The following is a 16,272-nucleotide window of genomic DNA, read 5'->3' on the forward strand; positions in this document are numbered from 1 at the left end:
GATTTAACGTAAAGTATTGGAATCGCGGTCATACTCCACTTTATTTAAACTAGTAACATAACATACATAACATAATGTTTATTGTAGTACAAGGCCTCCGGCCCAAAATACAAATATCAGAGAATTACATAATAGTGGTGACAGAGTTATGCATATATAAGTAGTATAAATATAAAACTGTATAATACAAATATATCAGAAAAATGTAACTATGATAGAAAATTATCGATTACGAATGAATTCCTCTCGAATAGCAAAAGCCTTTGCAATATAGTGTGCAACCAATATAACACTTCGCCTATTGTAGTCTAATAATAATTTGTAAAACAAGTGAAGCGTTATCATTCTATTTTCAAGTTGGTCATACAAGTACGTTTGTCTAACATCATTATACAACGGACAGAGTAATAAAAAGTGATATTCATCCTCTATAACATAGACATTTCGTTTCAAACAATAAGGACAAAACCTGAAATCCCGATCAATGTTATCGTGTTCGCCTTTTTCAATTTGCAATACGTGACTAGAGCAACGGAATTAGAAAACGTCTTTTTCAATATGAATGGTAGATCCATGGAAAGGTATCTTTCTGGGTTTAAAAGACTTTTATAATGTCTGTAGTGCAGCGCTTTCGGAGAAGAATCAACAAATCCCTGCATCTTCTGCATTGCACAGTCTTTAAGTCTGCTTTTAAATAGCACAATAAAGTTTGTTATATTTCCTACTTCGCCAGCGATCCATGCAAAACCGAAACCATGTTCGAATAAAAGTATTTTCACTCCTGTGGCCAATGTTGTCTTGCCAGCACCGTCTAACTCGCGAAACATTAGATAACAATTTTTAGGGTACCTATAGTTAGGCATGCTTATCAGTTTTGTCCAATACTTTACACAACGAGTCATATATATCACATTTAAAGGAAGTCTTCCACACTCGCTCAACGCTAAACATTTCTATTTAGACATGCTATATCTTTACAAAAGCTTGTATGTACACGTTCGACATTTTCAATATGACAATATCCCCATAACTCAGATGAATAACACAATATAGGTGCAACTATCGAATCAAACAGTTCGAATGCATCCTTCAACTAGTAGGGGAACCAATCAAATTGTTAGGTGGACATCACGCGCTCTAAAAAAACCATTGAATTCGCAATCGCCATTAAGTCTTTGTTTTCAATGAACAACCATTGTGTTAAATACTAAGAATCATTTGCCACCTGCACCTCCTCCTCCTCCACTTCTTAAAAATATCAAAACAGTTCCAGTAAATCTTGTATCAAACGGCAATATACAAGCATGTATTCCCTATTTTTTTGTATTTATGTTAAGATTTCGTATATTGTGTTTAACCACAGTAACCATAACCGCACACTTCAGCATATTATTTGACCATGTTTTAAATGTGTCTGGCGGCCTTCGCTGCAAGATAAGTAATCAATCTGTACCAACTGTACAATGTATATAGTTGTTAAAGATTTAATAAATGCCCATTTACAAACACATTGTCACATTCTTGTCGATTGTTGATTACATACTAGCTACGGATATGAGAGACATGATTTAGCCTGGTGTAATACATGAATTATAGTCATTTAATATTTTTGTAATTATTAAAAAGCATGATCGAAGGTCGTGGGTTCTAGCTTCACCAGGCACAATTTTTGAGATTATTTCATGCATATTGGTGAAAGAATGAAAACTATTTGTGAAAATGATACCATTTGATCATTTTTACTGATGACAACTCTGGACTACTTGTTCCATCTTTGGTAAGATTTGAGTCCCTTGACTTGAAAACGTACAAGTAGAGTACACATGTTTGTTATCGTCTGAAGTGCAGCAATATGATAAAAATAATTATGTCAACAACAACATAGAGAACGCCAGAGAATAATAACCAACTAAAAATAAACAATAATAGAAAGTAAACGAGGTAGAGAAAGTAGGTTTAAACCGTAGATATGGACATTAGCAGGAACAAATTATGATTAAAAAGAATAAACAGCGGTATAAATGAAGTTATTAATGAATTTTCATTTTCAAAGAAAGATTCAACAAATATTCAATTCGTTCCACCAACTGTGTTTAATGAATGATTGTGTCAGTTTCTCTCACTCGTGTTAACACCACTCGGATATCCCCTTTGTCTCTCAAAATGGTCAAAATAAGATATTTCACCATTTTACTATTTTAGAACATTTAGGCTAGTAGCTTGTCTCGAACTAAATAAATTGTGCTAACAATTACTATATACATTATATAGTCTTCGAGATACAAGTTTATCATGCATAACTGCTTTATTTCTAACTAACGGGACAAGAACACTTTTTAAACAGTTCAGCTGATGCACGGGACGGGAAAGTAGTTTTAATATATTTATATTTGACACGAGTTTAACTCGAACCCGCACCACAATACGACAGACGCACAACTTGTCTGATAGCCACGTTCCAATAAACACCCTAAATTAGGCTTTAAACATGGTACTGGGTTTAGGGGTCCTTCTCTGAGAGCACTTTATGCATATTTGTTCTACCATACTGACATGAATATTTGACTTGGGCAATATGTTTTGGAGAAGGACGTCTCCTCCACTCGCGCACTGCTTCATAGCGTTTAACGCATATGAAATAGGAATCAATGTTTAATTTATAACCTTTCCATTTACCGTATCATTTCCAAAATTGAACCTCAAAACAGGCAGAATAAAGCGAATGGCCAAAGCTGCAGAACCTCTGAAAGACAAACGGCTGACGGCTTTCAGGTAATGCTTTTCCCAGTTGCTTTGTTTCCCAAAGCTGACTTATTTCCTCATCGGTAATGGGGTCGGCCCTCTAAGGTTTATTTCCCAGGCCTTCACGTTTGAGTTGTTTCTGTTTTGCCTGGAACACCTCTTTGAGTTTAGCAAACTCAGGCACATGAATCAAAGAATACCCGTAGTTTTAATCACGTAAATATCGTTCCAAGCTACCAAGGAATCCTCGGAGAGTTGTTGGCTCATAGTTTGAGCCATCAGGTTTTTTGACACTGACAAAGAATTTTCACAAGAGATTGCAAAGCTTATCTGGGTGGATTTTGCTAATTTCACGCATTTCATTTAGTGTATGAAGGTAGAAGGAAAATATTTTCAAGTCATAGAAAGTTTTATTAACAGTACTTTTGTTTTTTTGTCTGACAACAAAGTCCGGCATATCGTCGTCAGTGACGCTCTGTAACCGAGCAGTGTTCCAGCGTTCGTGCATTTTACCAAATTTAGCCTGGATACTGGCAGATCAACCTCAAAATCGCAGCCTTCAAATAACAAAGTATATATTGCGTCATTTCCAGTGGTTTTTGCATGGTTATTATGCCTTTACCGCGACCATCGATGTTGACAGATGCGCCTACAAGTAACCTAGTAGATGCCATTTTGTTTTACAAACAATGCGTAGGGATATCAAGGTCGCGTGAGATTAGTCTAGCCAATATAAATGCCTGATAGGTTATCTTACACATGTGTTAGATAAAAATATTCCTAATGGGTTTATTACACGAAAAAACAAGGGTAAGCGTGTGTTAAATGACGATATAACATTATTTAATCAATATGAATCATGTTTTTTCCTTAGTGAATTGGATGTGTTCAATATTTCTTTACGGACATCGACTAGACAAAAAGCGTTTGAACTTATTTTGAATACATTGATTACAAAGTGGTGGTGGTGAGGTATATAGGTTTGTCTGTGTCCGTCAGAGTGTACATGTGTCGTGCGTCCTTCCGATGGTATTATGCGTCAACTTGTTACCGATTATGCTGTTTTACTTACCGTCAAAACACTTTGGTGGACTGTTATTTAGGTAATGAAGTTCTGAACCTGGGGTCTCGTTTCCTGCTGCACTTACAACATCAAAGTAATAACTCTTGAATTAGCAAACATTGGCACTTATGAACGTGTGTCCCTTAAAGCTCACTTAATTATCTAGAGTCATAAAGCCTTTGGGGAATGTTATTGGGATGATGCAGGTCTGCACATGGGAATCCGTTTACCGCTGCACTTAATAAAACCAAAGTTATATCCTTTAATTTAAATTGGTAGCACAAAATTCCATAAATTATTTCACCTAAAGTAAAATAGGACATTGACGGCAAGTAATTTAGGTAATGAAGTCTTGCACGTGGGGTTGGGTTTTGTTTCGAGATGCCCTTAATAAAACCAGAGCTTTGGCCATTAAACTAGCAGAAATTGCCATTTCTTGACGAGTGCCGCTCAAAATTTCTGCATTAAATGACCAAGGTGATGCAAGCTTGAGGATTATTGTAGGGGTGATGAAGTTGTGTACCTGTAGCTTTGATTGTCGCTGCACATAGTATATCTAGAGTAATAGTCTCTGAATAAGCAAAAAACATGCATTTGTGGACTTGTGTCGCTTAAAATGACACTTTATGTCACCTACAGTAATGTATTTTTGGGTAATGTTGTTCAGGCGATAAAGTTGTGCACCTTGGGTTTTGTTTCTCCAAAAATATTTTAATAACCGAAATAAGAAGCAATTATTATTTATTACCTTTTCATTTACCTTATCATTTCTTAAATTGGACCCTTCAGCATTTTTTTACATATAGCTGCAAAATTCATATTAAAGTTATTCTATTTGTAAAATAACAATATGCAATGCACGTTATAACTTATATTGAAAAAATTGAATAAAAATGGGGTTGATGGAAGCATACTTATTTGTCCTTGTCCGTTCAAGCGTACGTGCGTCCGTGTGCCGTACATTCGTGATTCGTCCGTTAGTATTATGCAAACTTGTGTCACCCAAAACAAAAAACTATTCAGTTACACTATAAACCTTGATGGACTGCTATTAAGGTGATTAAGTTGTGAACCGAGATTTTTGTTTCCGCTGAACTGAGAAAATCATGAGTTATGACCCTTGAATAAGTGGACTTGTGTCTCTTTAAACTCACTTTATTCCCTAGAGTCATGAAGCCGTATGTGATTGTTAATGTGGCGATAAAGTTGTGTACCTGGAGTTTCGTTTCCCGATGCACTTAGTAAAATCAGAGTTATAGTCCTTGAATTTTCTAAACATTGTATTTCCGGACTTGTGGTAGCTCAAAATTCCATAAACTACTCACCTAGAGTCAAGAAACTTGGAGGAACGTCATTTGGGAAATGAAGTCGTGTACCTGGGATCTTGTTTCCCGTTGCACTTAATACAACCAGAGTTGTTGCATTGAACTCGCAAAATTGGCATTTTTGGAATTGTGTTGCTCAAAACTCCAAAATGACCAAAAGTCATAACAGCTAAATGAAATGTTGTAAGTCTGATGATATTGTGTTTACAGGATTGCGTTTCCCGCTAAGCTTAGTAATACTAGAGTTATTGCCCTTGCATTAGCGAAAAATTGGAATTTTTGGAATTGTATTTTGCAAAACTTAATTTATTACCTAGAGTCATGAAGCCTAAGGGAATGTTAATGGGGTGATGTTGTTGTGCACCTGAGGTTTCATTTCCCGCTGCACTTAATAAAACCAGAATTATGGCCCTTGAATTTTCAAAATTAGTTTCTGGATTGTGGTAGCTCAAAACTCCATTAACCTAGGGTAAAACACATTCATTGGTGGAACTTTATTTTGGTAATAAAGCCATGCAACTTGGATTTTGTTTTCCACTGCATTTAATTAAACCAGAGATTTGGCACTTATACCAGCAAAAGTTTGCATTTCTTGACATGAAAAGCTCAAATTCCAAAACTATATGACAAACGTAATGAAAGCAAACTGGATTATTGTTAGGGTAATGGAGTTGTGCCCTTGGGGTTTCCTTTTTCACGCTGCACTCATTAAAACCAGAGTAATGGCTCCTTAATTAGCAAAATTTGACATTTGTTTACTTTTTTCGATCAAAACTACAAAACTCTCTCACCAACAGTCATCAAGCCTCGGGGAATTTTGTTCAATTGCGTATGTATGTGGTTTTGTTTGCCGCCGCGATAAGAGTACTCAGAGTTTTTGTTCCTGAATATGCAAACCTTTGCATCTTTGGACCTGTGTCGCTAAAAATACATACTATTTCTCCTGCAGTCATCTAACATTATAGGAGTGTTGTTTAGGCGATTAAGTTGTGCACCGTCGATTTTATGTCCCTCAAAATATTTTACGGACTGCTATAAATAATTATAATTATTTTAACCTGCGACTGATACTATTCACTCAACTACTTAATTAAATTGTATAAATTATTCCTGTAGTATTGTAACGTTGAATCAATAGAAGCTGGAAGCTGGGTTTGTCCTTTTATTCCATTTGTCATTTTGCATGGCAAACATAAAGAGGCATTTTGATTGTTTTGTAATAGGAATTGATTTCCATTGCATTTATCCGAAAAGCTCCAAAATTTAGTTGAATATTTTTTTATAATTCGTAATATACTTTCTACTGGTTTTAAGTGTATACAAACATAAGAAAAAACTATCGATGTGGCGAACGATGTTTCAAATTTTTATTTACTAAAATGCTGATTTGTTTTTTTCCCTTGATTTAAGAAAGTAAATTATGGCTCATTTAAACAATTAGTTTAATAAGTGAACAATTATTTATTTATTAGTAGTTTTTATTTCACCTATTCAGTATGAATGTTGAGCGCGATCTGGTAAAGTTGTCACAAAGCGCTAGTACGCTAACTGAATATCTGTCGCGCCTTATATTTCATAAGTTTTATGTAAGCATTACAAATAGGAAGCAGTTTCTAATTATAACTATTAAATAAATGTTTAAAAATTTCCAGTTGAATATTACAACGCCTTTATCATCGACATACGTTAATTAAGTTTAATAACAATAGAAACCGAATTGTATCAGAATTTTTATAAAACACAATATTTGCGTAATACATAGCATTTTTTGATATCATTACGTTTATATTTTCTGAAATTGGCGGCCTCAATGTTTCAACAAGGAAGTTATCAAAGCTAATCGCAATAGTTTCTATTGAAAAAAGTATTATTTATCACAATGTCTACCCGGGTAACTTGCGCGAACATTAGAAATAGCGGTATGATTTCATGTATTTGATGGCAATATAACATACATGTATCAATACGAATCATGTACTTTGCTGAGAGGTTTATATGTTAATGTTCTAAACAAACAAGACTATTTTCTTTCTAAACTTGATACTTATAATAGTTTGCTGTTCACATTCACCAGATAACATTTATTTTCATATTATTAACTGTTTGCACTCCCTGTTTATTATCTGTTGTGTTTAGAATATAATTAAGTTTGAGAAGTTACTGATCTAGATTGTGGACTGTATTGCAAAACTGACTGGTAATATTAACCTCAATCGATAAGTAGCGTTAAACATTTATTCATAATTATTCATATTGCTAATTTTAGTTATATAAATGAAATTGATCACTGTTTAGTTTTATTTATTGATTAAGTGCATTTTATGTCCATGTTTGTGTATAAGATAAATCAAATAATCCGCTATTCACCCTCCAGCTTACTGCAGTATCGTTATGTTTAAAACATGAAGTGTATAATGTACGTATAGCGTTAAATGATAGCTAAATTATTAAATCGGAATTAAACATAATATATATAGGATATATATATAATTTGGAAAAAATATGATTTAGCAAAACATGACATTGTGTATGTGTTTGTAATTCATGTCATCATATGTCCAAAAGCTTAACTGAAGTATTTCTGTTGATCGAGCGTGAAATACCCGACGTTTATTGGACAGTAGTTTCTGTAGATTGCCGGGGGCTTCCAGACAATCAGGTCGGTATGAAAGACCTTGACCTTGGAAAGCAAAGTCACAACAAAGTCAACGTCAGCAATAGTTGTCAGAAAGGGAACTTTGTTTGAAAAGGATGTATCTGGGTATAAGACGAATATATATTAAACAAGTTTTATTTCAAGTTTAAAGTATTAAATAATAAATAAATTCTTAAAGAAATAAAATGATGAATCTTACAATATAATTTAAGAATTAAAATTACTAAAAAAGATTTAATCATATCAATACATGTTAACCGAAAAATGCATTGTACGAAAACGTGACCGCATCGGTCTGATTATTATAGTTCAATGATATATATATATATAAAGTGTAACCCTGCCAATGCCTTCAGCACTGGTTAAAGCGGTATTTTATTTTCATCAACGAATTCAACAGCCGCGAAGGACCATATTTTACATTAGACAACAGGCCCTAATAGTTATATAGAATGTCTTTTCACGCTCTAAGTCTCGTCGAGGCCTTAAAGGCGAAAGTTAAATATTGACCGATGCACTTGACCCTACATTTTCCGTTTTATTAGTAAACTTGTACTCTACTCTACCAGTCTATGTATTACCATGATGTTTCAAACGTCAACGTTCTGTTCCTAATTTCCTCTAAAGCAGATCAGTTAAAATAGAAATAAGATTTCAGTACGTTGGGTAGGCACAGCACACTAAGGTCAATAATAACGTTAACAACAAACCTTCGTGACTTTCCCAATGTAGAGTCTAAGTAACATCCGGTAGCAGACATAGGCCGGATGTAGGCGGTGCTTATTATATACGTCATTTGGCTTATGGTTAGTTCGGGTTAGTTAGGGCATCTTTATGGCGTATAGCCGCCGTTTAATATAAAAATTAATATATGAAAGCGTGTCATTTTCTTCTCCTTCTATTGGATGTCATAAAGACACCACCCTTTCCTATTGGTCAAAGACGATAAAAAATACCAGCCGTGTTTTCCCCCAGACGAGCTTTCCTTAACTCAATATAACATATATTTACTAAATATTATCTAACCAAAAGAATAAATGACAATGTGACTACAAATGTGACTGTTTGGCGAAAGGGTGTATCTAGGATTTTAATTTCGGGGGCCAAACCCGGATCGTTCGCCACATTCCCCATGAACAGCCTAAACTTATTGATGGGGATTATGGGTCCTACACCGAGTTCATATAAAAAAATCCCACAACACTGACATGTATATTCACTTGTACACTTTGTTTGTTTAAAGGCGCACCTCCCCACTTCCGCCTTGGTAATTGATCAAATCCACTTTATGGAATACATCCTCAAAAAAGCTTACTTTATGGATTTCACGGCAACATTTGGCCCTACCGTTTACGTCGCATGTACGCATACAATAAAGAAGCAATTCTCAATCATAACCATTCCATTTTTACAATATTTTCTAATATTGAGGCTAACATTACACTAGTATGCAAAGGCATGCATTTACAATATTGACATCGAGATAATGTTTATGTTTTATCACGCTACTATTAGATAAACGAGATAGTAAGGGAAGTTATAAAACTAAACTTACCATGATTATAAAGCGATTTTATTATTTGCTTCTTAGATAACATAATGGTTATATAAAAAAGCCCTTAGTAAAAACATTACTTTACATTTTGTAACGATAAAATGAAACTTTTCCAATAACATTGTTTTCTATAAATGAGGGATGGATTACCTTCAATCACCAATACATTTAGCTGCTAAGTTCACAGAATAATGCCACTATTTTCTGAAAATATTATCTAGGGTTTTCACAGTTGTCTAAAATTTGGTTATTTCACTATTTTCTAAAAGTCAAAGTAAAAACGCAATAGCAGTGTCGTCAATTATACCAATGTAATATATGTCAAGGCGGATATCGGCTCTTTGTCTATTCATAAAGAAAACTATCAATTCGTACCGCAATTAATATTCAGTGTTCAATGACAACTGACTGTTTTATTGCAATGTTTACCCGAGTTACTCGTGAGGACATTAGTCGGATCAATGATATACAACGTCTTTTCATCGATATATAAAGATTTTAAATTCATAAGCACTGGAAACGCAATCGCGTTACTATTTTGTAAAAACTTAAATAAAGCCATGCTATTATTACGTCAGTATTTTCTTAAAATCAGCTGTATCACTATATATATAAGAACTCTTTGCAATATTTCTGTAGTTTATGTGTTCTACAATGTCTACCGGAGTAACTAGCGAGGATATCAGCGGGGCTAACAATGAAATAGGGGTATGATTTCTTATATTTGATGAATATTTAACTTAATTGTATTTATTTTATTAATACGAGTCATGTACTTTGCTGTGAAATTACGTTGTAATTTGAACCCAAGAAAACCTGATTTTACGACTTAATGTCTAGTACAAATTCTTTGAATATATTTAATTTAGCAATGTTTATTTATTATGCATTTGAGAAAAGAAAATATTTTATGGACATTTGAGTTTGATATCATAACATGTCATTATCACTATCTATCATGAGTGTTTGATATATGTATGATATTGTGTTTGTGTATGGGCCGGAGGCCTTTTGACCAATAAATTTTGAAACCTTGAACTTAATATTTTAATTTGATGCGTATAATAGTTAACTGTTCGCATTATCGAGTCTTTCAGATATATTTAAACTCTGCACTTCCTGTTCATTTGTTGTGTATAGACTATTATTAACTTAGACAAGGTATCGATCTAGATTAAATCATGTACTGTAGTAATTGCTTATACTAGTTAAACCTTAACCAATATGTAGTATATGACTTCTATTCTTATTTATTCATAATGCTGATTTAAGTAATACACCGGAAATGTATAAATTTCATTGAAAAATATTTGGACTCTTTTATTGCTTTTTATATGCATGCAGATTTTTTTATTATCATATCATCCTCTACTCCCTATGTAGATAATTGCAGTATCGTAAGGTGTTAATTTAATCAAAATGCGTATCGAGCGTATGGCGTCTACTAAATAGATAAAATATGTACTCCGAATGAACTCTAAGGGAAGACATATAAATAAACATGAAGGGATGTTTAATTGAATAATGTATATTAGTTGTTTAATGTTTTTTCTTATTGCTTTGTTTGAATCAGGTCATATGCATTTATCAATACGTTGATATTTGTGTTTTATCAAGCATTGGTTTCATATAACTTGCGTTTGAGTTAAATGAATCAAGACATCCGATAGCATGCTTAGAGGTTTTTTCCATAGATAGGTAAAGTAGCGTATTTTGTTTTGTCAAAAATGGTCAAATAAAAATGATCTGTGCTTTGATAATCGAAACATGTAAAGGAATTCCTGCTTACTTATTATCCAGAATGTGAACATGTATATAAAACTATTTACTCGGGAACGTTCATACCATCAGTTTATTTTTTATACAATTTAAAATGTGTTATTTTTAAACATTTCCTATTTATGTCATTGAACTTACTATGAAAAATGCCTAGTAGGATTTCTTGTTATTTCCTCAATCCATACTCTGCTTTTCAAAGTTAACACTAAAGAACGCAAGTAAAGCCATTACAAAAAATAGGAATAATATGTCCTGGTCATTTCATCATAACGGAACCAGTATTCAGATTTTCATCGGCATTGTGACTTTATCAGAATCAGAACTATTTCAATAGTTCAGTAAACTAAACATTGCATGAAATTTGTCAAAACCAGATATAGTTGTTTGTGATTCCTTGTGTGAAATATGGATATGTATATAATGCGTCAAGGACTCTAAAGCTTTTGATGAAATCATGAAAGATTAACAATGGTTATATTAATGTTACATGCACTGTCTATATTTGCTCTTTTGTACAGCTGGTTGAAGTTGGTGCAAACATTTAACAGTGTGTTAAGTGCCTAGTTCCGCTAAACACCGAACGTGTTATCTTTTATTCCATCCACATTACATAAACTTTCCATTTCTATATTTATAATAAAACTACTTAAGCAGGATGTATATGTTCCTTTAAGAAAAAGAGGTACAGTAGTTTCGGATTTAACATAAACCCGTTCTGAAGTTAAACTTCAGAACGGGTTTATGTTAAATTTGAAATTTTAATGATAAGTCCACCAGTTTTATGAAAACATTTTGCACTCAATAACGTAAGAAATGTCTGGCCTTGGACTATGAAACTTAGGTTGCCATTGACCAGTAGACCAAATTATTATTTTATTATTATTATTATTATCATTATTATTATTATTATTAGTAGTAGTAGTATTAGTATTATTATTATTATTTTAAGATAACTAAACACTAAACAAAATGGGATTAGATGATTGGAAATACCACAATTGCTGATCAATCGGTTGATTCATATACTTGCTTTTGTTTAAGTCGACAGTGATATTTTACAGCAAGAGATAAGGTCTCAGAGCCAGCCAGAAGGCAGCCATGTTGGCAATTACCAGAACCAATGGCAGAAACCAATCACCAAATATGGGCGGAACGAGTCCCAGTGGCAGGTTAATCTGACTGCTTCGCCGTTTGCGGGTAAGCAGGCTGGTATTATAAACATGTAGATTCAAACGTAAATGCGAGTTCATAAACAACTTGAATGTACATTGACTTATTTGATTTATATATATATATATATATATATATATATATATATATATATATATATGGTTGAAACTAGTACTTCAAAAGTAGAGCTGAGAAAAAAAACTAACTGTCAGATTGAAAATTTGAATTTGCCGGGGGAGTGGCTAATTGGTGTTCTGGGGTTATGAACTCTCTGTTGTAAACATTACCACGTGCTGGTGTTTACATTCCTAGCAGCTTGCTTGTAGCAGACGACATGCCTCACCGTCAAATACTGTAGTGATAAAAGTGAACAAACCTTGAGTTTTTTTTCCACCTGATATAAGCATATCCAGAAATTATTGATAGATATCATCAGCTTCACAGTTTTAATATAATTGTTTTCTATGATATTAACACTTTTACCTTTTTAATAGTTCTGGTGAATCTTTCCCAGGTTTAAATATATAGCACTGTTTTCATTTTTGTCTGTTGTTGTTTTTTAAAAAACCCATGAACCTCATTGCATCAATGTTATTTGCTCCTTCACTTCAAAACCTTGGTCATGATCATTACAAATGTATATATCCCTGCAATGTAAAATGAATATCTCCTATTGTTCTTCAGTCATGTGAACTTTATATCTCCCTTTGTCCTGATTTTTTTGTTCAATATTTTGAGTCTTCTTATTCTGCCCAATGTAATTATTTTTAACAGAAACCAGTACCTATATGTAGTTCCATGTCTTGCAAATGTTCATGTATAACTGTGTTTGAGTTTCCTCATTTTTGACTCAAATGTGCATATGATTTCCAGTTATCAATACACAAACCAGATTCCATCCAGTGACAGTTAATTATCAATTAAAGGTGTCAACACTATCTGAATTATGTTATGGCAGACTAAACTGTATCTGGGCTGAACTCGTTTACAATAAGGTTAATTTGTACTAGGGTTGTGGATGCATTCAATAAAGCATTATTATAGTATGTTGACAAAATAATTAGTTGTGGATTCTACACTGAGAATAAACCTTGCCTTTTGGACTGGAATGAGAATGTAGATTCTAAAGTTGAGAGGGATGTCCGATACAGAAAAAAGATCTAGTCGAACTTACAAACTGCCAGTTAGGAACTGGAAAACAATCATTTCAAAGAAAACATCTGGAAAAGTTGGCTTGGTCATCTTTATTTCATATAGTAGATAGAAGTGTGGGGAAATCGTCTGCTCTGATCAGCCCTGTTTGTTTACATTTTTCCAGGGTGTGCTAAAGATAGAACACTGAGTTTAACAGACAGGTACATAGCTGAGGGAATTTGCAATAGGCCACTCCCCATTTACTCGCTGCCGATGCAGCGAATGTTGCGGCTTTAAAGGGGGAATACAAATCTAATTATTTTGTCAACATACAATTATAATGCTTTATTAAATGCATCCACAACCCTAGCACAAATTAACATTATTGTAAACGAGTTCAGCAGGGAAACAATTCAGATAGTGTTGACACCTTTAATTGGTAATTAATTGTCATTGGCTGGAATCTGGTTTGTGTATTGATAACTGGAAATCATATGCACATTTTTAGTCAAAAAGGAGGGAACTCAAACACAGTTAATTATACATGAACATGTGCAAGACATGGAACTAGGTACTGCTTTCCTTTAAAATAATAACTTTGTGCAGAATAAGAAGACTCAAAATATATAGTTTATATGACTGAAGAACAATAGGAGATATTCACTTTACCTGGCTGGGATATAAACATTTGTAATGATGACAAAGCTTTTGATAGAAAAGCGAAGGAGCAACAAACATTTAAGCAATGAGGTTCATAATTATCTTTTTAAAACAACAAATATGAAAACAATGTTAAATATTTAAACCTGGGAAAGATTCACCAGACTTATTAATTACGTAACGCTTCAAAAGGAAAAAGTGTTAATATCATAGAAAACAATTAGACTAAAATGTAGCATATGAAGCTCATGATATCTATCAATAATTTTGGGATATGCAGGTGGATTAAAAACTTATCAAGGTTTGTTCACTTTTGTTACCACAGTATTTGATAGTGAGGCATGTCGTCTGCTACAAGCAAGCTGCTAGGGATGTAAACACCAGCACGTAGTAATGTTTACAACAGAGAGTTCATCACCCCCAGAACACCAATTAGCCACTCCCCCGGTAAATTCAAATTTTCAATCTGACAGTTGGATTTTTTTCTCAAAGTCATGTTTCTAGTAATGTTTCAAAAACAAATTAAGGATTTTTTATTTGTGTAACCTTCATTCTACATGCCTGCAAAGTTACATGTCTCAACTTTATGTAAGCATTGCATAAATTTGGAAAGTGTCCCTGATGTGAAACATGCATAAAATTATACAAAAGCTTGCCCCAGCGCAACCTGGAGTTTATATAGTCCTGTTGCCCCTTTAAGCTATACATTCGAACTCACTCCTACGCACAGGGTACAGAAGGTAGAAAATTCAGCTCTCTATGAGCTTATCAAATAATGCTCACACTGAGCCAATTTCTGACCACAGTGCGCAAGAGTGAACTACTTATACGTGTATTTTCATGAATGGGATACACTATTTAAGGTAAAATAGATGTTGATGCCTCGGACTGGGAAGAATCAAGACGGGCGATTGACGCGGTGATGAAATTACTCCATAAAGAACTACTAAGCCAGGCTGCTGAGGACTATGAAGGCCTACGTATTGATTCGTACGTTCGCCAAGGAAGTTCAAGAGAGGGGTTAAAAGTTCTCAAAGCCGATGAATTCGACGCAATGCTAGAGTTTCATTTTGACGGGCTCGAGAGTCAAATTCAGCAAGCTGTAATCAAGAACATGAACGGATGTTTCATTCCAGGACATTGCTACTTGGAGCTTAAGGGCGTTGATTTGGGCTATCTGAAAGATAAGTATCCGAGGTTACACGCTAAAAGCGTGTTCATCGTATCTACCGGAAAGGTGTTCTTGAGCTCCAAAAATCTTCACACGAAAGTTTTTCAATCAATGGTTGACACGGCAATCGATAACATCAATCAAGCGATCGAAGATCACACCAGGGACACGAATCAACCGTCGAGATTCGGTTTGCGAAGAAAAATGAATCCGCCATCTATCAACGTAACAATAAGTATGAAAGGGGGTGAGACCTACGAATCATTGGGAAATGCTAAGGTTTCCACGGACAAGGAACTTGATTTAGACTTTGTACCTGCCTTTCTCTTACGTTATGACCAAACAACTAGGTACGAAGGCGTTTTGCTTGAATGTCCGATACACGCCATATGCAAATGGGCAGAAGAAGACAGTTTCAAAGCGCTTGAATTTGTTGACCAGAACCTTATTTGGGATGTCAAGTCGGTAGGGTACGAAAGGCATATCCTAGACGTTGCACGAAGAGATACAAAAAAGTTGTACATTCTGACCGCGCTCAGAATTCTGAAGACTTACTTTGTTAAAACAAAGGAGATCGCAAGACGACCGCGTGACTCCCCTCCACAGATTGTCACAGTGCTGAAGTCCTACCACCTCAAACAGTTGGCATTCTATCTTCTGAACTATCTCTGCCACAAATACCCGAATTTTAAAGTAGATGGTGTTCAAAAGGCTCTGCTCTATTTCTTTGACATACTACGCATCGCTCTGACAGAAAAGAGTCTTCCTCACTTATTTTTCTCGGACAACAACGTGATTGGAGCAATGCTTCCGGGATACCCGCCTTTGCCTACACGAAAACTGAAGTTCAACCTATTCAGAAGAATACCGAATGATTCCCTGACACAGGCTCTTGCATCACTGGAGAATCATCTTATACCAAACTTAGGATTTCGACCTGGCAGTACAGACGATAGCGAGAGAGAGAGAGTACAACAAGATTTCAAACGCACTGTTGCCGGGTCGGATTATTTCTAG

The 16,272-nt window shown here is 34.5% G+C and overlaps 1 protein-coding gene across 1 annotated transcript; it reads left to right on the forward strand.

The window, feature by feature from the left end:
- The first annotated feature begins 13,985 nt into the window (after positions 1-13,985).
- On the forward strand, positions 13,986-16,272 carry LOC128225736 (uncharacterized). The gene is made up of 2 exons (XM_052935642.1): positions 13,986-13,995; positions 14,948-16,272. The coding sequence occupies exons 1-2, from the start codon at positions 13,986-13,988 to the stop codon at positions 16,270-16,272; spliced, it is 1,335 nt and encodes a 444-aa protein (XP_052791602.1).

Source organism: Mya arenaria, chromosome 3, assembly GCF_026914265.1.
Source record: "Mya arenaria isolate MELC-2E11 chromosome 3, ASM2691426v1".
In the NCBI taxonomy this organism is placed as follows: domain Eukaryota; kingdom Metazoa; phylum Mollusca; class Bivalvia; order Myida; family Myidae; genus Mya; species Mya arenaria.